The sequence below is a fragment of the Pogona vitticeps genome, chromosome 13 (genome assembly GCF_051106095.1).
Source record: "Pogona vitticeps strain Pit_001003342236 chromosome 13, PviZW2.1, whole genome shotgun sequence".
In the NCBI taxonomy this organism is placed as follows: Eukaryota; Metazoa; Chordata; class Lepidosauria; order Squamata; family Agamidae; genus Pogona; species Pogona vitticeps.
In genome coordinates, this window is record NC_135795.1 from 16,367,615 (window position 1) to 16,395,516 (window position 27,902).

The following is a 27,902-nucleotide window of genomic DNA, read 5'->3' on the forward strand; positions in this document are numbered from 1 at the left end:
GCATGTAACCCTTGTACCTGGCTCAGACAAAAGGAGAGGTGATATCTCTATTTAGACTAGTACAATGTTACAAGCAGAAGCTAGCTTTTGACTCTACAGAGTTTTCCTTAGGTTGGGCATAAAAGTTCCAGAATCCATGGGTTTGATATGCAGTCCTTGTTTTCTTGTTGAAAGCAAATTTGAAAATGGGGGTTGCAGAATGAACTCAGAGGTGGTAGCATTCTAATCCAGGCTGCCAGAGATGACATCTGACCTCATTCTGCACCCCCTTTTTGCAACTTGTCACTTGATTTCACTGGGCCTTATGTCCAAATAAGCATGTGCATGATAGCATAACCACATTGTATAATTATATGCATTTCTGCTTTTCATTCTGTATATGTTGTGTAGAATCAACTGGTATATGATGGAGAACAGAAAATAGAATTCTTGTGCCAAGGTTTTAATAAGAGCTCATACTAAAAGCCAGGTAGCTTTTTCAAAGCTCTTAAAGAAGGACAAAAGTTAAAAAAGAATCAGGAGGAAAAGCAAGAAATATTTGTCTCCTAAGTGCTGGCCAGCAAAATATTTCATTCTCTCTCTCTTTCTTTAGAAATGCCTCATTTGATCATACGTTGGAATACAAAGTTTCCAAAGTAATTCATAAACATCAGCTAGTGATTTTAATATCCAGTGTACATATTGTCATTAATCAGACATCCACAGATTATACACAAGGGTCAGTGTCCCAAAGGTTGGCCATCCGAATGTGCTGAAGGTACAACAGGTGTGATATAGGATGAGGGGGGCAACAGGCAGCCCATAGAACAAGCGCAGACCTCCAAGGGTCCTGAGCCCCTACCTGTTTTATCTCTGTGTGTGTGTGCCAAGGAAGTCCTCTTCTGGAGTAGAGGGCAACTCTGCCATATTTTTGAGGTCCTGCAAACATCCTTGGCTCCCCCTACTTCCTTTTTTAAAAATCTGTGTCTTCAGAAAACAAGTACTGTACTTATGTGGCACCCTCTGGTTTAGTGGGTGTACATGGCTGGGACTAACAACTGGATTTATGCCATGGTAAGCATCAAAAGCTGGAAATGGGTTCGGTGCCTGCTTTACCAACATACGTGGCTCTCCAGCTGTCTCTAACTTGCATATTGTATACAAGCCCACTGAAAAGCCTCTTGGATGAGGTCAGGGGCACAACTCTGAGATGGGTTAGGCTGAGAGATGGTAAGAGGCCCATGTTTACCACGAGGTTCATTTGTAGCCATGAATCTGGGTCTCCCTAGATATAACCCAACACACCATCCACAGTATCAGGCTGATCTCAATGGCCTGCTCATATCCCCATCAACCTATTTTATTTATTTATTTATTGTATTTATACCCCACCTATCTAGTCATTTCGACTGCTTAGGCAGCTAGAGACTTGCCTGAGATATTTGCCTGCTGTCCCTACAGTATAACCCCAAAGGACTGGTGTGCCACAGCTCTAAGTATTTTAATAAACATTCTCCCACCCATTGGCCTGCCATAAATTTCCTCTGTTTCTGGCAGGTCATTTATTTCCAGCTTCGACTGCAAGGCTGCATTAAAGCTTCACAAGAAGGTACAGGTCAGATCTGCCTTTTCTTGTCTGTCCTCCAGACAGAGAGCGTGACGAGGGAGATGAGAAGATTTGTCTATGCGCAGTGCACAGGAATCTGTAATAGCATTAGCTTGGTAAAATGCCATGGCATTCATACATTTCAAGTCCCAGGGGAGTGAAATCTGATTTACTAACACTTGTTAGAAGTGAATTTATATAGGGGGAGGGGGGAGGAAGATTATAAATCCTTTCTTTGAGTGCTGAATTGCTGAGTCTTCTGAAAAATAAAGGAAGCAGCAACTTTCCCTGGTGGGTACTTATTCACCCCTCCCTCCCTTTGCACAAACTGTTGTATTAACTACACAATGGGCAATCACAGATGCCAGGAGGATGGCCTCTCTCCCTGCTCCTTGTTTCAGGGGAAACCCAGCCTCCCAGCATCAAAGACTTAATGTGTCTGTCACAGATACACACAGGTTACTCAAGCATCCTCCTCAGTGACAGCACTTGACAGATCTCTCCGTCTCAGGAGGAAAAGTGGTGGTGGTGGGAGCGCAATGATATGGGAAGCTCTAGAAGAAGAGAGGAGGTTTTTTTCAGTGTTGACTATTGAAACATCCCCTCTCACAGAGGAAGAGCCCAGCATTCCAAGGAGAGGGAACAGCAAGCATTGTGAAGGGCGCCGTAAGAGTCCAAGGGACGAGAACTCACTGTGGGGAATCAAAGTTAGAGCAAGATCGGTTGGCCTGAAGCAAGTCTTGCAGAAAAACTAATGTGGGCATTGAGGATCAGGTGTTGTCTCCCAGACTGCAACCCAAAATTTCACCTGACCATTTTATGAAGGCGTGTTGTATAGTGTGAGGAGCAGCATATCTCCCATTAGAGCCTACAGTTTGGAAAGGAGGCCCTTAGATTTGGTCAACAATACACACAGCAGAAGGAGCTGCCAGAAAGCAAGGCACCGTTTCAGATGGCAAGAGGAAGAATAACCTTTTGTGCTTTCCTATCTTCAAGCCCCCATGCAAACAGAAAACAAGCATAGAAGGCTGGATGAAATGCACTTGTTTTTCACCAGGGAAGGTTCTGCAGTTGTATCCATTGCGCTCACACTATGGCTGATGCAGTCCTTTGGATCTCTCCAGCAACCTACAGCTCATATCTTCAAGCAGAAAACTGATGCAAGGGCACAGCTGATTACACGACAGCCTCTGATGCTCCTAGATAATACTCCTTTCGGGTTGGTTCAAAAGGCAGAAAGGCACAGCGGACTGCAATGGAAAGGCCACCTCACCTGCGTTGCAGCTCCGGTATTTTTTGGTCTGGCCATGCAAGATCAGGGCAAACACCACCAGCAAAATGAGGATGAGGCTGCAGAGAGCCATCACAAGCAGGAACCACCACTCTTCATAGAAAGGAGACTCTGTGTGAGCTGAAAGCAGGAAGAGGAGGACCAACAAGTTGTTTTATTTAGGAATCAGCATTGGGAAAAAAAGTCATTCAGTGGCACATTACTAACCCATTGTCATTTCTTTCCTTTGAAGAAAGTGTTATTTATTCTGAAGGTCAAGAAAGATATGAGTTAACATCATTCCCTTGTCTCTTTCAATACGAGAACTCTTTTCAGATGTGCTAGAGGAACATCTCAAACTTTCTACTTCTGATTTGAAACTAGCCACAGTTTCAATCTCATCTGCTTTGTTTATACTCTGATTTTCCACACAATTGTGCCAAAAAGCAGCTTGCAAAATACCAAAGGAGTTGCCACAAATATAGCAATATAGAAAATGTAATAGAAGCCCTTAGAAATGAACTCAGTGGAAGTAAGCAAGTACCTGATGAAAGTATGGCAATCCTTAGAGTAAAACAGGGTATTAGCATTGACCTAACCCAAGAGTTTAGTACTAACCAGGAGAGAGAAAAACCACTAACACAGAACTAAGGTCACGTTATACACGAGGTCAAGTAGATGTGAAATCCATAGAGGGCATGTGGAGTTCTCCAAACTTTATAAATAGTTGGCAGCCGCATCTCACTTGTAGAAGTTTCTGGCTCTCATCAGCATCTCCAATCTCAGTCCATTCCTAGGTATCTCCAGGTGAGGCAGAGATTCAAGCTCCAAAGCTTTCAGTAATATTGCAACACTGTCTTCACGGAAACAGGTTTAATTAATGAGGCTTCAGGTTTGAAAGGCTTAAGTAAGGCAGATGGAAATGTTCACCCATTTAAGAACAAACCAAAATTTAAAATCTGTTTCCAACTGTTCTCAGCTTATCATGGTTTAACATGCATTGCTTCTTTCTTTATTAAGCTGACCATAGTTTTCTGTTACATTTTCATTCAAGCAACCATGGTTTATTTAAACCTCTTTTCCACAAAAGCAAACATATTTTATCCTCAAAAGAGGGGAGGATAGAACACATAGCAAGTTCATTCACACAACAGGGACCCATGGTATCCTATTATACCTTCACCAGGCCCATGGCATTGGTGATATAACCTTTTCCTCAGCATGGTGCAACATGAAGAGCAGAAATACACACAAGTGTTTTCAGGTCAGAAAGAGAATCAAGAGAAATAAAAGTGATTGGGGTTTCCTTGCAATCTTGCATCTTCCTATGTAGGAAAACACTTGATCCTGACACAGAGGCAATTTGCATATCCCAGTACGGCAGAGATACTCGAATTCTATTTTGGATACTACAAATATGCACTGAGAACAGGAAGCACAAATCACTCATGCTTCTGTTTCTTCTGCAAGATATAATGTCTGAAGTCCCTGAAAGAGATTATTTATATCTGCAGGGAATTGGACAAGAAGTAAAACATCATCAAAAGAGAAGCAGCTAAGCTCAGTGGTAGCAATAGAAACTATGGGCAACACTGAGATTTGGTTTAATTAATTACAGAGACACACAGGCCACAGATCATCAGCTTGAGTGACAGGAGCCTGCAGTGCTTTGAATTTTTTATTCCTGTAGCTCCCCACAGAAAATGTCTTTCTTTTTTCTGGCCAATCCAAAGTACGCATTAGAGCATCACCAGGAAATGGATTAAATGTTTCTGATCAAGTGGAGAACACACAAACAAGCGATTTATTTACAAGGAGTTGCATATATACCTGTGAGGCAACATATGCCACTCCAAGAACCATGGAGGCTGTTGGCAGCAGCTGCTGCTAACGTGTCCTTTTGCAAAAGGCTTGAACTGGTGGAACCCAAAGAAACTGGTCTCCCAGCATTGAAGCCCTTACTTTCCTTCTGGGGGAGGTAGGGAAAGAGCCGGGCTCTGGGATTTGAGCTGCCCTCAATTCTTAGGGGTCAGACGTTTAGCCGTGCAGAGACAGAGTCAGCAATGAAGACAATAGTGGTGATTATTGCATTTTATTTCCACTTTCGATTATACTTCTGATAAATTCTGCTTGACTGGCTCACACCAGAAGCAAAAAAGGAGAATTATTTAAAAAAAAAAACACAGAGAACAGTATTGGGCCCACAGAATAGTTTGAGTTCCCCCCTCAGGTATCACACTTTTGAACTATGAAGACTTAAAAAAAAATAATTAATTTTTCTAGCTCCCCCTTTTGCTGAAACTGCAAAAGTGATCTGAGAAATTGCTCCCCGAAGCAAATCAAAGTGAAGACTTTCAGCAAGCGCAGAGCAAGGTTTGAATCACTGTAATTTATGAGTCTCATACTAAAGTTTAAGAAACCACATTTTGCTTTGCCCGTTTTTTGGAATAACCAGCCTTGGCTTTTCAGTTACAATCTGGAATTAGGGGAGCATTTTCTCAAATATTCTGCAGGAGGTAGAGAGATGCCAAGAAAAGGAAGTTCACTACAATGCTGAGGTCTACTGTCTGAACACACAGGTGCTTGGAATATCAGAAGCTGCTTTGTAATGAGCCAGAATAGAGATTCCTTACCAACAGAATGTTTTCTACACAATTGCTAATAGGTAGGGCTCTCCAGAAGCTCAGAACTTAGGTGCTTCTCAATCCAACCTTGAGAGGCCAAGACTGAATCTGTAACTATCCTGCAGGGTATATGTTCTGCCATTAAGCTATGGCCCATCAGCTGAAACATCTGTGAAACTGTTTGCTGTGAATCACATGTCTCGTGTGAATGGGACGCGATAGGGTCTGTCCATAAAAAAGAGTATAAAGGAGTGTTCTATACTGTTAGTGTAATTAGTTCAGATATGTCTATCCTAATAATCAGTGGATCTTCAGGGCTTTGGAAGGCATCCTGGAGATTCATGAGAACAAGCCTGGGAACTTCTGCATTCAGAGCAAGTGCTGTATTCTGAATTATGATCCTTCTGATCTAACCCAGATAGGATGTGTATGAAGAAGTAGCTAGGAAATTAACTAAGGAATGTGTGCCTTATCCATGTCGGGAAAAACAGTCGCCACAAGCCTCAAGACAAAAGCAAAGGAGAGGTGGAAAAACCAAATGCTGCCCAAAGCACTGGATGCATTGATGTAAGAGGCTAGAAAGGTATAAATCCCATGGTTGGGGAGGGAAAAGATAGTCAGAAGCTGGGACAGGCATCAAGAACAGTGCTGTCCCTTTTCACAATTCATCTGGGTGAGAACATCCTGACGGCCATGTTTTCTCATCGAAGTCCAACTACCGTAGCAGCGGGCAAGGGAAAACCGACAGCAGGCCGTGGAGAAGAGAGGCCCATGAATCAACCCTTTAAAGGTGTATGAGTGTGAGGAGAGAACATGCCTCTATAGACAGTGACATGGCCTACCTGTCAATACACAAATACATAAAGTTATATATCCCATTGTAATATGTTTTGCAGCCTCCTTAGGTTAAAAAAGCAGTAACCAGTTAAAGATCATACATGGTGTAAACTCACAACAAGTAAACCTTTTGTCTCCCGATAAGCACTTCCATGCAAGTTTACCAACCTGAGACTGCCACCGAGGGACTGCTGGGCTCTCCGTATCCAAACTCATTCACGGCTACTACCCTGAACTCGTAGCTCACTCCCTGTCTCAGCTTGTCCAGGCTGACTGTGTAAGAAGTGGCACTGCGAGGAATATCCTTCACGAACAAGTCCCACAGTCCTTCATCTGAGAGGCAGGGGGAAAAAGAAAAGGGAAAGGGTTCAACAAACATTCTTGATCCTTCACACATGCATGCCAACTGCTGAGCTGAAATTTACCACCGTAATATTAATGGAGATTAATAATGCCCAGTGGGCAACACTAGGAATCCCATTTTTAAAATACTTCCCTCTGTGAAAATGCAGCACCAAGAACTGTAGCCACATGGTAGCAAAGATGCTTTGCATGCAGAAGACTGGTTTCTTGCTCTTGCGTTTTCCCTTAGAAGGAACAGGTTGCAGTTGAACCTCTGCGGGAGAGCCGCTGCCAGTCCAGATAGCCAAAATTGCACATGACTAGATCGTCTAAACAGGCATAAGGCACCTTCCTCCATGCTTATCCCCAGAATGGATTGCAGAGGGCTGCTCAAGTTCTGCCTGTTCAACCCTCACCCTCTCTGGTTGTGCTTTGGAGGTTTAGTCATCAAATGATGGAAAAGACCTGATTCTGCTAAAACCCCTGGATAGCCACAAACAGTTAAGAAATAGACAAGAGTGGAACAGATGGGCAAACAGGCCTGATCTCATAGGCAGATCGCAAACCAATACCCTTGAGCAATGCATTGTCGGGATGAGCAGGGCCTCTGCTCTGTGTGAAGGAAGGGAGGGGCCAGAGTTTCCATCACTTTGGCAGGACTCATAGCTCAAAACAGGACCATATGTCCTTGAAACACGTTGTAACATTTCTCTCTGTTTGGACTAAAACACTTGCTCTGTTCCCTCATCCCTTGCTGGCAGCAGAAGAATATCTGCTTGATGACCCCTTGAAATAAGGGCTTACATTTGGTACAAGGGTGATCTGGAAAGACTTTCTGGCTCCTTGACCCAGGTTAAGTTATGTTGCCAATGTATTTCAGGAGAGGAATTTATTAGGATCTGTGGGCTTTCTGACAGTTACAGTGACTGACAGGTTCCCCAGTGCTTGTTTGCTTATCAAGGCGATTGCCAGATCTTTGGTGGACAGAATGTTACCACGTCAGTTGTATTTTAGGAATGCAAGATGATTAAGAAGCAGGTAATTTTTCCAGTGAGAAATGCAGAGCATTATTTGCCTGAATGGATAATGATTCAGTGAAATGCTACCATTTATGTTTCAGGATACATATATTTCTGTAAAGAATATAAAGTGTGAAATAAATGACTGCCTTATAAACAATAATTTTACAATGTAATAAGGAAGACCTAGAGTTTTATTTACTCAAAAGAGACAGAGTGTAGATATACAGCAATACAGAAGCTAGCCTGGAGTACGTAAAAACAAATAAAAGCTTCATTTTATTTGGTACAGCGTCCTTGTAATAGATGGGACTGTCTGAGTTAGTAAATACTGAGGAGAATTTCAATTTAGGGCCTGTCTGTGTGGTAGCTTCCTGTGTGAGCACTGTGGTCCCCTCTCCTGCAAAGACAAAATTCGACTGGCAGACCCTATTACTAAAGCATGTGGGAATCAGCAGTAGTGCAAAACTAGGGCCCTTTCCCATAGTTAGCAACAGTCACTTGTCTGCAGTAAGGAAAATAATTCAGTTATCTGGGGAAATCTCTCAATTCTACTTGCAGCTGGCCTCCCTCTTGACCCAAAACGTCTATTCTCTTCAGATCTCTCTGGAAACAATTTAAGACTGCCAGAGGAGTGGTGTAAACTTGTTCAGGTCCCCTCCTGTATGATTCAGGTCCAGTCCTTAGGAGGTTATACATACACCCAGGATGCTTCTGTAAACTGAGCCAGAGAACCTTGCTCCATCTAGCTCACTTAGCTCTACTTTGAGGAGAAGGAGCATCTCTCCAGGGTTTCCTTTCCTATCAGCTAAGCCCCCTGAGGTCAAAATGTCACAGGAGTCTCATGGCACAATGGTTAAATGCTGGACTGCAACCAAAACTCTGCTGGCGACCTGGGATTCAATCCTAGGTAGCCAGTTCAAGGTTGACTCAGCCTTCCATCTTTAGGAGTAAAATGAATACCCAGCGTACGGGGGGGGGGGAATGTATATACCCTGCATAATTAACTTGTAAACTACCCAGAGTGTACTTTAAGTGCTATGGGGTGGTGTATAAGCAGAACACTTTTGCTGAATCACAGGTCTTTGTGCACATACAAAATACATGCTCCACTGAGTTAGTTATGACTTCTTTTCCTTTCATATTAAATCATCAGACTTACCTAGGCTGTGAAATAGGGGCAGATGGATAAGGGTTTATGTCCGTTTTGCATGTGTTTATACATAAATTTGTTCTGTCCCATTTCTTTCTGCATTGCCTATAATCCATATGAAAATTTCTGCACACATTTTATGGTACAATGCATATTTCATGCCCTTTTTAGTGCATTTTAAAATCTGAAATTTATATCATAAAATGCAAAGGTGTGGATTGAGAAAGAGTTGCCGATTCTCAGGTTTTGACTGTGAGACTCACCGTTTTGGGTCTCTTCTCTGCATCTCAGACTTCGAACTGCAAGTTCATGGAATGGGATGCTGCTGACCTGGCAGCCTGGGGTTGCAGGCTACATTGTTTTGGATTCAGAACACACTATTTAGACATGTTCAGTTTAGAAATGGCTTTCCCCCTATGATCTTGTGTGCTGTAAAAAATGGGGCTGCTGGCCTGGTAACCTTAGTTCCAAGCCTACAAATTAGCCTGGGGTGTACAAAACACATTAGTTCGCTTTCAGATGCATATCAAATAAAATGCTAGACTATCTCTACCACCAGACTACTGTGGACCATCTTGCCCATAGGTTCCTATTCTTTCTACTACAATGATGTTTTAGGGCACCTCTTCTCCTCTAACTTGCATGGACAACCTACGCATCTGGGATATGTGCCTAATTACCCTTAATTTTGATGATTTCAAAGACAGGTAGTCCAACTCTTTTTACCTCTCGTATCAATGGAGAACACTCATATTATAATGCAGTATTACTTTTCATAATTGAAAACTATTACGACAATTTCCTTTCCTCCAAAATGTTTGTTCAAAAATGCCAGAACATGCATCTGGAAAAGGGAATTTCATTAACAGGATCCAGACTGAGAGAGAGAGGCTGCTTTTTGCATTCCACTGAGATTCCTTTGTGGATGATGATGAATGCTGCTGCTTCTTGTTTCTTGATGGGGGAGGGGAGCATTTATGTACTACTGTTACTACTACTAATAAATATATGGATTATTATTAATGCAAGGGGCGAAAGTTTGCCACGCTAAATCCCACAACCCTAAAGAGCAGAGTTTCTCCCCATCAATTCTTGGTTAATGTACTGTGAGATGCAGCCCAGCTGGCTCCAGGGTTACAAGAGGATTGATCGCAATTGCTTTTTGCTTCAGAAACATCTGTCCATTCTCTTCCATCCCTACTGCCTTGATTGGGCACATACATTTACAGAAGCGGGGGGAATCCCCCTAAATGGGAAATTATTCCTTTGGGGAGTGGGGGGGGCGAGCGAGAGCATCCTGTTGTTATAAATGCCTCACTGCCTCTTAGCCTCATTCTTGTTGCCTCTAAGGACAAAGCTGGGTGGGTGGGGGCTGGAAAGTTACATCTCTGTTTAACTGCTCAGAGCTTTTCATCAGATTCTGGAGTGCGCACACGCATTGCCAGAGAAGAATATAATGGCTCCTACCTGGCATCATTTCTCTTGAGGCTCCAAAGTACTCCTGATTTGCGTTCACATTTTATCCTTCCGAGGGACTGAACAGCAAACTGTGAGCTGCAGGTGTTAGAACAGACGCTGCACCAACACAAGAGTGCGATTTCACGGACAATTAATCAGGTGCGCTGGGCTGCATCAAACTGTCAGTCAACCGGCAGAGGCTTTCTAGACCTGCTGGTGCCAAGGCCACTAACAAACGCCTGCTGCCGGAGCTGGATGGAAACCTGCCACGTCTACTTCTCCGAGCCACCACCACCGGCAGTTCTCTGCCCTGTACAGCTGGAGGCGGAGGGGAGAGTTTATGCTATAAAACTTTGCCCTAATCACATGCCAGTCAACACAGGCGGTGAAGCATTCAGAGGCTTTTCCCAAGCGGGGCCCCAACAAGAACCAAATTAAAATGTTAATTTATTTTTAAGGAGAAAAGGTTGAGGTTGCGGCAGAGACTAACAAAAGAACAATGAAGGCAATGCAAAGTGAAGCCTGACAAACTGTCGGTGCTGCCTAACATTCAGAGGACAGAACAAAGCCCCCACGGCGAGCGCTGGCTGGGCAGCTCCGGACTTCACTTTGGATTGACCGACTTTCACCGGTTTCTTTCTGCGTTCAAGATGGAACACGGAGAAGTGATAAAAAGGCGACCCAAGAGAGCAGAAGAGTTGCCATTGCTCCTTGCAAGTCTGCGAGGCAATCTGTTGAATGGAAAAATAGGATTCCCCTCCCTTAAAATAAATAAATAAATAAACCGGCATTTTGGGGAAAATGTCTAAATTGTTACTTGCCATGCTTTTGCCCTCAGGCCACAGCTTTACTGATCTGTTTTGGAAAGTAAAGTTCAGGATACTGGAAGGACTTGTACATTTTGATCCTCATTGGGATGTTAGGGAATGTCAAGAATATTTTCTTCCCTGATTCAAGTGAATTTGTAGGTGCTGCACCAAGCCCAACTGATATGAGGGCATCCATTCTTGAGAGGCAAGTGAGAGGAAGAGTCTTATCCACATGGAGTACTAACCACCAAGATACGTGACTGCAGATGTCCTCACAAGACCACTTTTCCAGAGACCCAAGATGAATCCTGTGGACTTTTATGCAAGCATTGCATTGCTGAGGAGTGTTAGAAGAAGGGCAACAATCTTGTACTTACGGACCCACATGTAGCCAGGTGAGTTTGGGCATCTTGCCTATGTTGAAATCTATGATCCCTGACCTCTACTTAGTTAGGCCATTTCTCTCCCCCCCATCTTTAAATGAATAATTTTATTCTTGTGTTCTCTTCAGTCTTCAAGTTTTGAAAGCCAGCTGTTAGGGTGCCTTTCTGCTGGCCTTCAGCACTCCTGTACACCAAGAAGCCAGTTGCATCAGCCTCATGCTCAAGTCTACGTTTTATCCTAATGGATTTATTGGAATCATAAACACAAGTTCTTCCCTTTTGTTTTACCATGAGCATCCTGAGTCGTTTCTCCAAATTCATAGGCATAGGCTCACCTAATTAGCCTGCTGTATTCCATCATTATAATTACCACTAATTTCTACATGGAACACATCATCCCAGGAGTCTTCTAAAAGCTTGTTATGATGGGCGAGACTACAGCTTTCTCACTGAGCCAGCTGGCTGCTTATATTTTTTATATTTCTCTAGCTCACTTAAAGTTCAATACCAACTACTATGGTGTCAAAGGTTTTCCAGGCAGGAGTGTTTTTCAGCTCTAATTCGAGGTGCAAGGACTTGATCCTGGGATGCTCTGCATGCAACGTACGAGTTGGCCAAAAGGATAAGCCGATTCACTGAAAACTACCGGCCAGTGTCCAGTTCCGTATTTCCACTCAAGCAACAGAACCAATGTCTTTCCATCCTATTCACCCGGCCACTTTTCCTTCTAGGTTGGCAACTGGAGGGAATGCTGGCTGCTTCATGAGAAATAGCTGGTTCTTGTTCCGATACTTTACATTTTGGTTCTTTGAACAGAATTAGCAAACTGTGACAGAGGCAACTGGCGTTCCTCAGGGGGTGGGCTTTGACTTTGGGGAGCCCGGTTGCTGATCCCGATCATAAGGCTTTCTTGTTTGTGCTGCAGGCAGTTGGTAGCAGGAAGTCAGGCTGAGGGAGGCATTGACACTTAATTTTGTTTTAAATCTATTAATCCGACTATTTTATCTCTTTTAAAAAATATCGTGGCCCAGCTGGAGTCTCTCAATAAACAAACGGGCATAGCTGGAAGGTATTTTAAAATGGTAAACAGAAGAACCCCTCTGAATCTGAGACGTGCACGGAACAACTGCAGCCGGAGGAAGGTAGGTAGTGACCAAAAGGTGGTTCATGGTGGCATTTTTTTAATTCCCTGGCTAAGAGCTACAGCAGCAGAGGAGAGGGTGGAAAGAGAAAACACTGCCTCTAACATCTAGGTTAATGAGGCCTGTAACAGATGACAGCTGAGATGCAAAACCCTAAGGTAATTGTAAGTTGTTTTAATATTGGCAAAGTGGTAACACTTTTCATTTGCTTGTTAAGATGCCTCAGTTGGCGCTACGGAGACATGGCGATCTCCCCTTGCCCTCCATTAGAAGTGGACATGAAGTCAGCTGCTGGGGTCAACCACTCACTCTTCAAAAGGTCAGCAACACGGCAGTCACAGCAGCATATCACTGTCCAGCAGGAAAAGGCAGTTGCATCATCTCCATCCGTAGATGGAAACAGTGAGTCAGGAGAACACCACTCTCATGCTCCCTGGCAACATCCAGAGAGCAACGCTCTCCAAAATGCCGGAGCAATAAAACTGAGCAAGATACACAGTGTTTTAATGAAGCTGAAGCGTGCATGAAATAAGCCAGCATTCCAATTACTCTCCTCCCTGGATCACATTTCATGCTCTCTGCAGATTCTGCTCCAATGAAGAAGAGGAGTCCTAGCACACAAATGTTTTATTATGATGGCATGAATAGGATTAAAATAATCTGTGCAAAAATTAAAGAACACATTTTTTTAGAGCCTGGGAGCAGAAGTGGCAAGAGGTCTCCCTCTCCCTTTCTCTCTTGCCCCAAACCTCACGATGCTTTGCAGATGCAGTGGAAACTGGCCAAGATGTGCTCACACAGCCCAGAGGCTCCTCAGAGGAACCCTCCGGACAGCATCCTGACGAGCCGCCCGTGGTCATGGCCTGGGAAATGGGTTTATCTTCCAAGGATCACTGACTGCCGAGTGTTATGGGAAGGCCCTGAACAATGGACCCAGTGCCGAAGAGCCAAAGGAGGCAGCTGGATCTCAGGGTTGAACTGGACATTAGGGGGCGGTAAGTATTCCCATGGATTAACCCATTTCCCCTCCCACAACAGGATTCCCTCAGATACCTGTCAGAGTGGTTGGCCTCGCACATTAAGTGCAGGTCTACCTTGTAATAACAATCAGAAAACAAAGCATGTACATGGATGACAACAGTCATATGCTGTGACAGGCATCTCTCATGTCTTTGGGAGCCTGTCTGTAAAAAAGCATGATACATCTATAGCCTCACTTAACACTTCGATTGCCCGAATCCCTGCCTGAAATAGGAAAAAAAGTTCCAGATATGTTCATACCTGCATGACCTTCCCATTCACAAATGACTTTAAGAAGGCACTGCTATAGCCACAGTCAGCAAAAGTAGTACAAATCTCACATATACTAATCAACAAGGGGCACATTCCACTAGCCTGTCCTGCACAAATTTTAGCTGTACAAGAGCACAGTACCCACATGTGTGCATGTAAATGTGTGTGTGTGTGTGTTTAAAATCTAGCTTTCCTTAATTTGTTGATTGATGCCCCAATGATAATCTTTTTTTTTCCATTCACATAATTAATGGACGGAAAAGTTGGTTAGAAGCAATAATGGTCCTTCCCACCACACTTGGGAGACAGTGATCCTTGAAAGATAAGCACATTTCATTAGCTTTGTTGTGAAAATTGTTATCAGAGCTGCACTGAGGAAATTAGAGTAAGGTAATGGAGTAACAAAGATGAGCACTGGAATGGAAAAACTTCTGTCCTCAGCAGTAGTGGGAACTTGTAGCCTTAGGAGCTCATTTGACTAAATGAGTTAAGAAACAGGGGAAACACTCAATACACTGCAGAAGGCTCAATCCATGGCAGTTAACAGGGAGTTTTAGTGATACCCGGGGGGCAGAGAGATGAAAAATAGGTCTGCTAGGGATTCAAACAAGTGAGGTGCACTTCATGATTAGTGTCTTCTTTCCATAAACAAAACTTTAGAAACTCATGTCTATCTCTAGTTAGGCCCAAAGAAAGAGCAAGGACCAAAAATTGAATCTTCTGCTCCAGTCATGCCAGGCTACAGGAAACAAGGAGTCTTGGACCAGTAGGTCTTATACAGAGACTCAACTTTGATCCTTTCCCGTGCTTGTCCCCATTCTTCCCTGATGATCGGAAGAGTATTTGAAATAAATCAAATAAATATATTGTCATTGTAAGTACTGTATATACATACAACGAAATACACCCAGAGACCAGACCCACATGTACAAAGCTTCTGTAGAGCTTTTTTGTCCACTACAGAGCTGCTCCCAAACCATGCCAGAATGCCATAGGTTAGGACACTCTCAATGGTGCTACGATAGTAGGACAGAAGTAAATGCTGAGATAAATTTAACTTGCCGAGCATTCTCAGGAAAAAGAGCCTCTTCTGTGCCTTCTTCACTAGCATGTTGGCATTTATAGTCCATGAGAGGTCCTCTAAGACGTAAGTGCCCAGAAATTTAAAACTACCAACCCTCTCCACTTCCTCACCATTTATGTACAGTGGTAAATGTACATTTCTCTTCCTCCTAAAATCAATTATGAGTTCTTTAGTTTTTTTGATGTTAAGTGTGAGATGATTTTCTTTACACCAAAGTATCAACCCTTGTACTTCATTTCTATAAGCAGACTCATTGTTCTTATTTATGAGCCCCACCACTGTCGTATCGTCCACAAATTTAATAATTGTGTTGGTGTTATGCAGTGGGGTGCAATCATGTGTGTACAGGGAATAGAGGAAGGGACTTAGCACACAGCCCTGGGGAGTTTCTGTCCCTAGTTCCTTCCCATCCTTACTGACTGTGGCTTATCTGTCAGAAAGTCCTTTACCCACACACAAATCTTCTGAGGTAATCCCAGGTTGATCATTTTAAAAAACAACCTATTGGGTAGAATGGTATTGAAAGCAGAGCTACTATAATCCACAAACAACAGCCTCGCATAAGTTCTCTGTTGTTCTAAGTGACTCAATAAAGTATGGAGAACAATGGACATCATCAGTAGATCTATTTCTCCTGTATGCAAATTGCCATGGGTCCAAAGAAGGTGGAAGACTAGCCGTAATGTAATCCAGCACCAATCTCTCAGAACATTTTGTAATAACAGATGTTAAAGCTACTGGTCTATACTCATTGAGAGATACCACAGCTGACTGCTTGGGGACTGGCACTATCATAGATGTCTTCAGGCAAGTGGGGATAGAACACTGCAACAAGGATAGATTGAAAATATCCGTAAAAACTCCAGCTAATTCTGCAGCGCAGCCCCTAACAACTCGTCCCATGATTCCATCTGGTTCAGCTGCTTTTTGAACGTTAATATTCTGAAAAGCGCATCTCACATCTGAAATCTGCAGTAGTAGTTGATGGTAGATTCTAATGATGTACTTACTACAGATAGTAGGTGCTGGAATAATAGTTGTTCCTGTTTCCACCTCAAAACGACTGAAAAATTGATTTAACTGCTCAGCCAAAAAATTACTGCCGCTAAACATATTGTTTTTGTTACTCTGCCCCATGATTTGTCGCAGGCCATGCCATACCCAACGAGTGTCAGAGCTCTCAAGATGTTGCTCAATCCTCCAACAGTACATAGCTTTGGCATTCCTAATACCCATTTTCAATTTAGCTCCGGCCTCTCTATACTGTAGCACATCACCAGAATGAAAAGCAGAATTTCTGGCTTTTAGTAAAAAGCGCACTTCTCTATTTAGCCAAGGCTTGTTATTAGAATACACTCATACTTGTCTGGTGGTAGTTGCAACATTGATACAGCTTTTGATATAAAACAGTACTGTCGGGGTATAAGTATCTACACTGTCCTCCTCAAGCAGTGCCCATTCAGTGCTCCTAAAGCAATCTTGAAGTTGCTCAGATGCACCCACTGGCCACACTCGTATTTCTCTAGTTCAGGGATCAGGGAACTTTTTTACCTTTTACCCCCTTAAAAATTTATATATGCCGACACTACCCCCTTGATTTGAAAGGAAGGATCTCAGTCACGCGCGGCCAGTTGAGCGCCACCGCCGAAGCCTTGCTGCCTGTGCCTGGGCCACCTCCTCCTCCTCCGCTGCCTGGTAGGGACGGCTCCTGGGCGGCCATCAAAGAGCAGCAGGTGGCTCACCTGCTGGGGGCATCTGACGCCGTCTCCCACTCTGGCACCAGCTGCTTGTGCAGGGAGGCCATGTTGGGCCTCAGCATCAGGGCTCCCACAGGCCTCACCATCGAAATGCCGCGACAGCTGCCGCATGGAGGGCAAGAGGCTCTGCCAGGCCCGACCGGCCGGCGCGGAGGCGCCACCGAAGGAAGCTGTGCAGCCAGGCAAGCACCGCTGCCGCCTGATGGGCTCCTCCGGGGATGGGGCATGGGGCAGCGGCAGTGGCCCAGAGCCAGGAGACTGAGCCTGGCCCAGGCCGCCGTCATGCCCACGCCCGCCCCCCTTTGCCGTGACCCACGGCTTCTCCTGGCTGGGACGCTCCACCATTCACCCTGGCCTTGCCTCCACCATGGCCGGCATCGCCATCGCCACCGCCACCTTGGCTGCCATACGCTGCCGGCTGGGGTTCGTCGTTGGCCACCATCCGCCATGGCTCGGTTGCAGCTGGGCTGGAAAAGGGGGCGGGAAGGGGGAGATCGGGCAGCCGGGGGGCCCCCTCCGGGCAGAAGAGGAGGAGGAGGGAAGGGGACTAGGGTCGCATCCTCATTACCCCCAGGATTTTCATTTTTACCCCATTTGGGGTAATTTACCCCTGTTCCCTGACCACTGCTCTAGTTGATGGTCTGATTCTGTTAACAGGAGGTCTGTATGATGGAATCAAAAACAGAGATATATGATCTGACTGTCCCAAACTAGGCAATGGCTTCGTCTTATATCCATGCATGATGTTACTATAGACCCGATCAAAGGAATTTTTCCTTCTAGTGGGACAGTCTACGTACTGATAAAACTTAGGGAGGACAGTCTTTTAACTGGCTTGATTAAAATCACCTGCTACCGCCAGCACTCCATCTGGGTAGGCCTGCTGCTGTTTGCTGATAGCAGCTAACAAGCAACTCATAGCTGTGTTATGTTAGTATCAGGAGGTACATATATTGCAGTTATTGTAACAACATTAAACTCATGAGGCAGGTAAAAGGGGCGGCATTTCACTTCCAAATACTCCAAATCAGGAGAACAGTGAATATCCAATATTTTAACATCCGTGCTCCAGTTATTGTTTGTGTAAACACAAACCCCTCCACCTCTGCTCTTCCCAGATTCAATAGTCCTGTCTGCTCGATGTACTCTGTGTCCTTGTAGTTCCATTACCTCCCCTGGGATAGCGGAGTCAAGCCACATTTCTATAAAGATCATAACACAACAATCCCGAATATTTTTCTGCAGGGAGATAGTAAGTTCCAACTCCTCAATCTTATTGGGTAGAGATCTAACATTTGAAACAAAAAGACTTGGCAATGCAGGCCTGTGAGAATTTCTGCCTAGCCTCACTCGTAATCCAGCCCTGCAACCTCTTTTCTGCTTGGTTTTTTTTTTTTCATGTGCTTTTCTTCCTGACAGGGAGAGCAGGGGGAGTAACCCTCGGATATGCAGGCAGTCTAAACAGCTCAGCTAGAATATTGTTAAGCTGAAACCCTTGGTTCAAAGTTGCAACTTTCTCTGCCAATAGTTAATAATTCTTGTCATCTGTAAATTACTTGTGCCTGGGCATGCAGAGTCCATAATAACGAGTACACAATCAAAATATTAATTAAAAGATACCAATCTCTGGAGTGCCAAGCAAATGCTTGCACCGCCATCTTCCTCCTTCCCTCTGAGGAAACAGGGGCTGCTTCAAGAAAAGGGGAAGTGAAAGATAGGTTCATCCAGACAGTGCAGGCTATAACCTGTGGCTCACGGGTGTGAGCTAGGATGTAGAAGTGAACAAACAGTACTAAGCTATGTCAGAGTCAAACTCAGCATTAGGGAGAATGCGTAATTCCCTAGGACTGACCTGGCTTCCACGATGGAATTTCTTCAGATATGCACCTTAAGGCAAGCAAACCTGCAAATTAGCCTGAGATTTTAACTTCCAGTAACCTTGTTAAATTCAAGATATGTAGGTGAAGAAAATCGCTGCAGATGTCAAAGCAGAGATAGATTCTTTTCACAATTTGGAGGAGCACATCTGCATAACATGATAAAGGTACCATCTAGTTTTCATGTGTGTCATCTCTTCATTTTAAGAAATCCATGCCATCAGTCACAGGAGCCAGTAGCTGTAACACTACTCGTGAGATAGCTGATGTATGAGCGAATATATGTGCACTGTATGAGAAGCTGCATGTAGCAGTTAACACTGCATCAGCCTTAGGGAAGGTTTAGTGAACAGTCCTGAACATGTGGGCTTTTAGCCCTTCTGTCTTGTTCTCCATAAACCAATCTGGGACCACCTTTTGGCTTAAGTTCATGTAGGCGACAGGGAGGAAGGATTCACTATTTCCTCTGGCTCACATGCAAACACACTCTCTCAACATCGCCATGAATCCACACTATTAATTCTCTCTCCCCCTCCCTCTTTTTTTGACCCTTACTTTATCGAGTCCAATCAAGTCCAGTAAGATGAATATAATCCAGGAAAGAAGACAAGCCACGGTAATGCTCATTCTGGCAGCTTGGTGAGGCTGGGAACTGACAAAGAATTGGGGCGGGGGGGGGGAAGAGAGAAAGCATCTAGCTGCTTTTCCCCCAACACACACTCTTTTTTTGAATGCTTGGAAATAAGATGAAGCTCTCCCCTTCCCCCTGAGAAATTTCTCTATTTCTTGTCTTTGTTCTGTTGACCCCACTGCTACATTTTCTGGGTCAGTTGATTTCCCTTTTCTGTTTTTCAGAGGCTATGACCTACCTGAAGGTCTGGTTTCTATGATGTAGCCGGTGGTGGGCTTGTCTCCCAAGAGTCCCTCAGTCCAGTACAAAGTAAGTCCGGAGGCTGTTTTTGAAACGAGAACATGCTGAGGGGAACCAGGAGATCCTGTGGAAGTGAAACAGGAAGAGCAAAGGTGAGGCAACGTGGAAGACACCATTATTCATGCAATGCTCTCTAATTACTTGAGAGGGGAGAAAGCCAAAATCAGCAAGCCCTTGGCAAAAGGCTGCATCCTTTGAAAAGCGAGTCACCACCCCTCAGTTTCTCTACTGCCTACAGATTAAGACACACAAAATGCAGCCCACCAGAGGTGCCTGTTCTCCTTCAAAGGCTACTTTAGAAAAACTACCAAGTGAACCTTCAGACTGCTCTTCCCCCCCCCCCCCGACCCCAGCCCAGCCCAGCCTCATCCTACTTCCAATCTAGCGCTGAAGCATGCAATCAGGAATACGAAATGGATTTTCTTCCTTGAGACAGCTCTGCTGTCACGGCAGGCAGCAGATGCATTTTACAGGGCTGGTGTCAAGATCTATGCTCTCTCTGCTCTTATTTTCTGGCAGGATCGTAGATGGCTCCAATTCCCAACATAAGGAGGTTGGCCAAGGGTACTTAGTATATTGATCAATAGTTGTCCAAACTATTCTTAGGACTGAACTAGACATAATGTTAAATTAGGAACAAGACAACATTTTGTGAAGTTGCACATACCAAAATACTCTGGAAAGAAATGGCTTGCCCCCATTTAAGATGTCTTGCATCCAAGTGTTAGAGTCAGCACATTTTCCCATCCATTCTAAAATATGTGCAAAATATCTCTGCATAAAACGAGCATCTTTTCCCATTGTGGATTGATCAAAAAAGATGCAAGCAAGCCATTCAGTGCTTCCAGTTTTCAAAACAAGCCATTAGTTAATTGCAATTTAGCTATGTATTTGAGGAATTTGCAGAAACATACACAGCACTGGGAATGTGAGAACCCTTTTTGTGAAATTGACAAAAATGGTGCCATCTTCTGGCAGGGAAGAAAATCATGCATATTCTCATTTATCTTTAGAAAAACAAGTCAAGCAAGGATTTATGTCTTTGATGTAAACATCTCAGTGTTCATTTCTGCTTCTTTTTAAAATATGAGCCCCAAGTGAAGAAATCTCAGTTGGGACAGTGATGTCATGGGAAGGTGAGATTCACATGCTCAAATTACACTTTTAGCAAGGGATTGTCTGTGGGTTAGTGGCACAGGAGAAGAACCACCCTCCTACCCATCTGAAAACTGATATTGTTTCCAATCAGCATTTGAAAGGACAATTAAAAGCACAAGAGATCTTAACTGCTTCAGCTGTGACTGGCACTGTTTCCTGAGGTCCCTAAGCAGAAGTCTCAACTAATCACGGCTATCCTGGATGGGAGACTCAGCTTTGGTCTGTTTGCATTGCAAACAGGTGTCTGGATGCTAACCCCCCCCCCATCTCCCATGCAGAGACAACCCACGCCAAGCACCATGGAGAACCACAGTCAAGAAACTGCCTGTGAACAATTTGGAAGGCACTCAAAAACAGGCTCTTGTCACGTTTCACTCATGCCACCCCTAGAGAAAATAGGTCCTTGATTGATGTCTTCGGGTATCGTTTTTTTTTAAAAAAACAACAACGAAACAACTAAAAGGAGGATAATTTGCCAGGTAGTTATCAATTGTTAAGGCTGGATCTACTGCCTGAAACAGAGCTGTTTGCCTGTCTATATTATAGATTTCATAAACGGGGCTGGATGATTGTTGCAATTTCATAAATGTGCCAAATATGGTATTGGGTAAAATAGAGTTGCTACAAATCACAGAAAGAGCCCCCGCCATGTACTGCAACAAATAGGGCTGGTCTGGTCTGTCCATCCCCACAACTAGCAAAATGAAAATAAATTCTGGATTTAAAAAAACCAACATACACACACACATAGTAATGCCGAATTAATGCAAAACCAGTCCTGTTTATACCAGATGTGAAATTCAGTGTATTTTGTGTGTGTGTGTTTTTAATAAGGTGGGGAAAAGCCAAAGATTACAAGTCATATGCCCAACCAATGTGTCAAATAAAGACATTACTTAACTTTGGCAGGTGGATTTCCTCCCATAGGCTCATAACACCTAGCAGTGATTTTTGTGAAGGGTTGGTGGGTTATTTTAGAAGATTGATCTATATAGGTTTGTAGAACATGCAGCCATGGCCCTAAGCCTCATATGCAGAGAGATCTGGCAACTGTCACTGGCTGTTAAGAATGCCCATAAATCACGCTTCATGACTTAATTCTCTCTTGGCTAGAAAATGCATGGCGAGTCTCTCTCTCTCCCTCTCCCATTGGATCTTGAGTTAATGCAGTTGGGTCCACATTTTGGCATGCCCGCTGCCTTCCCCTTACCCTCTGCTGGCCCAGCCGTGATATTGGCTTGCAGTTCAGGTCCATAGGTGATGGTCTTGGCCTGTACTCGGAACAAGTAAGTCATTCCCTTGGTGAGGTCTCTGACCTTTAGCCAGCGCTGCCAATTCCCCTTGATGTCCACGGTCACCACTTTGCTCACCCCTGGAACAGGCCCGGCCAGATGACAAATAAGAGACCATGTTAATATTTCAGAAAGCAAGCAAGCAGCAGAGCAGCAGAGCTCATCCAGTCGACATTACCAGTAAAATTATCAAGCAGTTTGCTAAGGAAGTATTTCTTACAATTAGTGGGAATTTAAATGGTGATAATGGCCAGTTTTCAGCACAGATAAGTGTAATTAGACTTTAAGCTTGATAAGTGGGTACTGACAGCGGGGGCTGGGGTGGGGAAGGAACCGTACAGCACTACTGGGAAATTACCAAGAGGCTGAAGACAACCTTTCTAATTGCACCGGGATGGAGGTGAATAGTAAGGGAACCAGGGGGTGGGGGTGGTGGGTTTGCATCCTGTAGCTTTTCCTCCTTCCACCCAACCCGTCTCCCTCAAGGTGCTTTGGTGCTTGTCATTCTGTCAGATTGCTCCTGGGGAAAAAAAACCCCACTGAGCCACATCTCTCTATTGACCAATGTCTCGTCCATTTATGGCAAAACAACACGAGTGCAAATCTTTTAACATTTTGGATTAGATTAACTTCTTGAAAACTGTGAGCGCGAAGAAGGTGAATGGACACCAGACAGGTGGGGAAAAAAGGACGTAGAGACAGCTCTTCTCGGGGAGATGGCTATCCTTGCTTGAATTTCCTGGTGAAGAAATAAAATGTCCTTTGCCATAATTCAATTCTGTTAGCATTTTCACTGACAGATGCTCTTGAATAATATTAAATCCATCTAAGTCCAGATTGCTTACTTTCCTCTTTCTGCCATGTGTCTTTGTGGTTGTGTCTTTGAGGTTCTAACTGCCTGTAACACTAATATGATCAGCAGCCATGCCTGTTGGTGTTTAAAAAATGACATATTAGGTGCTGGGGGAGGAACAGTCACTAATTCTGCCGCAAGCAGAGAGAGAAGCCAAGGTGGCCCAAGCTTGTCCCGTCATGTGAAGTGGAATGAATGCTGCTGCTTCACAGTTCCCGCCACCCCATGCATGCTGCCACCGTGCCTCCGATTCCCCTCCCTGCCAATGGCTGCTTCTCAGCACTGCTGTTTCCCCTGTTTGTCAGCAGAAGCAGAAGCTGCAGAAAGCAGCTAGCCTGTTGCAAGGGAGGCAGACGGCCAGCAACTGGGATGAAGATGGGACGGAGAGCTGCTGCCCACAGCCACGGAGTGAGCAGGAGAGGGGGCCGCCACCGTCGCCGCCGTCAGAGGAACAGCGCCCAATGCTGATGGAGCAAGCAAACAAGCGGGGAGGAGGCCGTGGCGGTACAATGACAGCAGGAGGCTGTCCTAGCGATACTGGAAGGACTCACTGGGTGGTGATGGGCAGTGGGTGCCATTTGCTCCACCAAGTCACAGGTAGCAGCTACCTCACTTTTTTTTATTTGTGTCTCTAGCCCTGGAAGAGAGATTTTAACCTGTCCTCCCCAGCAGAGATTTCAGTAAAAATCACTTTCCCCCAGATGTGGAATTCAACGTTAGGAGGAACAGCCTCCCATGGGCACATTTTTAAAAAGCCGTGGGGTGATTCCCGTTAGCATCAGGTGTCCCGAGGTCATCTGATGGTCAGCCCCAGGGGAGAGACCACTTGCATGTTATTAGTCTTAACATAAGTCACACTAGAAGCCCTTCCAGGAGCAGACGGGAGCAAAAATGTTTCCACTAATTGAAAGAAAGAGTGGATAAAATTCAAAACCATTCTGTTTTTAAATAGCCTTTAGCTATTAAGGCTAGTTGCTCTCGACATGATGGTTGAAAAGAGACATGAGTCCAAACTACACAAGAGACAGTAGAGAGACCTTAAAGAAACAACACACACACACTCTCTCTCTCTCTCTCCGAAAAGAAAAAACAAAAACAAAACCCCAAGGTAAGTACTAGGCAAGCTTCTGTATGTTGAATGTTCCAAAGCATTACTGCCTTAACAACAGTATTATTGGTGTTAACAATAATATTTCTTTAACATTAATGAATCGGTATTAAGATGTATACATGCACGTGTGCTTCACTCTCCTACGGTCCATGTGAGGAGATATGGACAAACATTCTGCTTCTCTGTGAAACTACCTGTTCTTCCCTGCTATGCTGAGTCTTTCCAATTTCAAGCCTGAGGGCTTAGATTTTGCAGTCTGCATCTGGAAGCAGCTCTGCTGTAGGTCTTCTGTTCCCCAATCCCCTTTTCTGCTCAGTGTTTCTCATTTGGTCATGGCATTCTGCAGAGTGAGACCCACAAAAGTACCTGGGGTTTTAGAAAGGGAATATAAGCAGTAGCCCAGCAATGGATTTCTCTTTCTTGTGTAATACTGTCAGATATTGCATTCATCTTTATGCTTAGGGCTGGCTTTACCAGGCACTCGTTGCTCTGTAACCTAGTGTTTGATTAGTGTGCTATTGGAGATGGGTGGGGAGGGGAGAACAAGTATCCAACACCCCACTCACACCCCACCCCAGTTCTATGGATCACATATTAATTGCAAAGAAAAAACAAGCCTTTTGCAGTTTAATGTCCTTTGCTCTAGAGGAAAATCTACAGAATAATATCAGCAACCTTAGAACTGCAGAGCTGGAAGGGACCCTGTGGATTGTCAAATCCAGCCCCTGTCAAGGAGGTGCAGTGGGGTATCGAACTCCCAACCTCTGAGCAGAATGTTGTTTTATTTTGACATGACATGAGAAGGCGTGCCTGCCATTATCCACACTGGCTGTGGATGACAGAAGTGGCACCACAACACATCTGGTGGACATCAGATTGGGAGTGGGTGTGTTAGACACCATGCGTGTGCTAGACATCATATTAATACTATTCATAGCAGGAAAGCTATAAGCAGGCAAGGGGGGGGGAGTTGTCAGAAGGCATTCCATGCTCTACTTATCCTAAATTAAAGTGGTGTTTACAGAGATGAAAGCCTCTCAAATCTCCTCCCTGGGCAATTCCATTAGAACCCAAAGGACTAAATTTTTCGGAGTCCCTTCCATTGTCTGCCATGCTATCATCCATCTTTTTAGTTTATTACTAAGGTATATTAAAGATATTTATCTCAGCTTTTATTGGCTGAACTAAAAGAAAAAGTTCCCAAAGCAGTTTTGATTTAAGGCTTCCTTCCAATGCCAGTTTTAGTTCAGAGACTGCTGATCAATGCAGAAAAGACCCAACGGAGGAAAATCTCGTTCGATTGCATCCATTGTCCCTTGGGAGGTCATTTGATTCCCCAAAGAGAAACCTGGAAACCATGAAAATCCTTAAACAAACAAGACTGTTGTTTTAAGTGAGTTGTGGATAACAGCTCTAGGGTTAGTTCCACATCTATTATTAGTGGGAGGAGGAGAGATTCATATAAATTCAAGAATCTTTAAAAAGCAACTTCCAAGTACTTGACACCCAAGGAAGAAATGACAAGAGAAGACTTCATAGTGGATCCAAGTCTGTGGAGGAAAAGCACAGAAGCTCTGGAAATGAGGAGCCATTGCCAACATGAAGCAGAAACTTACAGAGAAAGGTGAAATGACATTAAGAAAGGCTTAGAATAAAAACCTCCCTGGGTGCTGCATACAAGCTTCTAAATACAAACCCTTTCTCAATTCCTCTCTTCCCACCATCCAGTGGGGCTCTTCCCATGGTGTCTAAAGGTCATTAGAGGTATAATTATGAAGAGTCTTCTGCCACATTGAAGATTAATATGTTTTATCTGATAGAAGTTTTCATGGACTGTAACCCACTTCATGACATTTGTCACAAATAGGGTTACAGAAACGGGTGCCAGGCAAAGTTAGTTTAAGTCGCTTGTTTGCAAGATGTCAAAAGACTCTGTTGTTTTTGTTGCAGCAGACAAAGTTGGCCTGACGCCTCCTAGCAATTGCAATGCTCCTCTTGAGAAGAACAGATACTCTTTGTTGGGAAGGCTGCTGCATGGGGAGGGGATTAAGAAGATAACCAATTGCAAATTGTCCATAAAAATGGACAAAAGGAGGCACAGTTTGGCATCTACTACTAATTTATACGTTTAACTGTGCATTTGTGCATTTGGAAATATTTACCATCATTTAAATAGAAAGGTGCTACAGTTCTCCTTACCCTAGTAGAGACAACTCTGGATCTTGGTTAGATTATACTTTAAGACAAAAGCTTTTTCCTCTTCTAATAATGTTATCCTGCAGGGCAATGTAAATCTTGCAGTGCTAATTGCCTGAGACATTACACATTAACAAAACGGAGTGTCGCAAAACTGACCAGTCAAAAAAAGAAGGCCAAAGACGGTCTTGCCTAGTGAGACCCAACGGGACTGTGTGGTCACTGCTCAGTCTACTGTCTAAAATATATGACTCTGGATGAGCAACCTCAAGGCTCCTGAACTTGGATGGCACGATTCGTTACCTTTGCACAGACCTGGACTTTCAAACTGAGGGTCCTCTCAGACAGAGAACTGTCCTCTGCAGGGTAGGGCACACAGAGACCCCAAAAGGATATTTCTCCCTCTCTGTGCATTGCAAGTCCCAGTCCTGCTTTGCTGTGGCTGCTTTTTCTGCTCTTCCCTCCCCTCCTTTTAACAAGATAAGTCAAACTCAGCACACATTTCTCTAGCTTTATTTGGCCTTAAGGACTGGTTTACTTGAGGAATGATTTTGGAAACGTGTGGAAGGGGGGGTGTAGCACACATGCAAGCCCCACCACCTGCATTCAGACAGAATTATCTCCTCCTTCACCAAGCTAAACTATCACCAATTAAAATATTAGCCTGTACTGTTAATCTCTGCAATCCTTAGAAGTGAGAAGCGAGGTAGTGTTTTTATAAGGAATGACTCCTTGCACGCGATGACGAGGACTGTTGCCCCTTGACAGGATAAGGTGTTTTGTGGTGTGCTGGATGGCTGGGGGGGGGGGGCAGTGGTGGTGGCGTGCAAAGAGATTAGGAAAGAACAAAAAACCCAAAATTTGGCAAAAAACACTTTACCACAAATTGCCTGAAATGATGTCGCCTTTTTGAAAAACATGGATTCCAAGGATTTACAGTAACACACAGGAAGGGCTGCTTTCCTCTTTTAAGACAATCAGCCATTCATTCTGTGCTTGCTGTATATGAGTAGTTTTGTTTCCTCTAAAGGAAAGGAGAACAGTACTGTGTAGACAGTTAACACATATTACAGAGACCTTGATGAGAAAACTTCCCAGCCCTTTTTATCATGCTCTGCCTGGAGGCAAGGAATTTACAGGGCTTGAAAATTCCTTACTGAAGTGTCTCTTCCATTTAAGAAAACCTAAACTGATGAGCGCTAAGAATTTAAGTATACTTTAAATCCCTGTACTTTTATCCCGCCATACATATATAGGTCTAAGGCGGAAAGAACAGCAGGCTTGCCTAGGGCTACCTCATGAGTTCATGGCTGAGATCTGAAAGGGGAAGCTCCTTTTCCCAGTTCAGCTGTCATGCTAGGTTAACTCCCAGAAGGATCAGCAATCCCTCTGCAATTCTTCACATTTCAGATTTATCAACAATCGTATGGAGAAGCCTGCCATCCACTTCCAATCACAGTGGAGTTTTCTTGCAGGTCCCCAAAGGAAGACATTTTGCTTTCGTGCGTAATAACTAAGGCCCAAGATCCTAGTGGAATGCCAGGTATGATAAATTCCACTGTATCTTGCTACTGCTGTGTTTCACCTTCAGAAGGAGAAAAGGGTTCACCTAAAACCTTTATCCATCTTTTCAGCGGGGGCTTCAACCTGAAGCAGGGAGGGGGATGGGAGCCCTAGTCCGTTGGGCCAAAGTGTCAGGTGTTCAGAGAGGGAGGCAGAATCCCCTCC

The 27,902-nt window shown here is 44.2% G+C and overlaps 1 protein-coding gene and 1 long non-coding RNA gene across 7 annotated transcripts in view; one reads left to right on the forward strand and one right to left on the reverse strand.

The window, feature by feature from the left end:
• The window catches only part of SDK1 (sidekick cell adhesion molecule 1), a 574,835-nt gene that overhangs the window by 13,202 nt on the left and 533,731 nt on the right, over positions 1-27,902 (reverse strand). For all 6 annotated transcript variants that reach the window (XM_020802390.3, XM_020802389.3, XM_020802388.3 and 3 more), the window contains 4 exons: positions 21,933-22,094; positions 19,503-19,628; positions 6,485-6,649; positions 2,859-2,996 (listed from right to left, as the gene is read on the reverse strand). In XM_020802390.3, coding sequence (XP_020658049.3) covers positions 2,859-2,996; positions 6,485-6,649; positions 19,503-19,628; positions 21,933-22,094 — 591 coding nt within the window. The remainder of the gene's footprint in view (positions 1-2,858; positions 2,997-6,484; positions 6,650-19,502; positions 19,629-21,932; positions 22,095-27,902) is intronic.
• Positions 10,193-27,292, forward strand: LOC110083717 (uncharacterized). Its single transcript, XR_012081735.2, has 3 exons — positions 10,193-13,617; positions 19,489-19,656; positions 23,176-27,292. It is a non-coding gene; the product is annotated as an uncharacterized LOC110083717 (long non-coding RNA).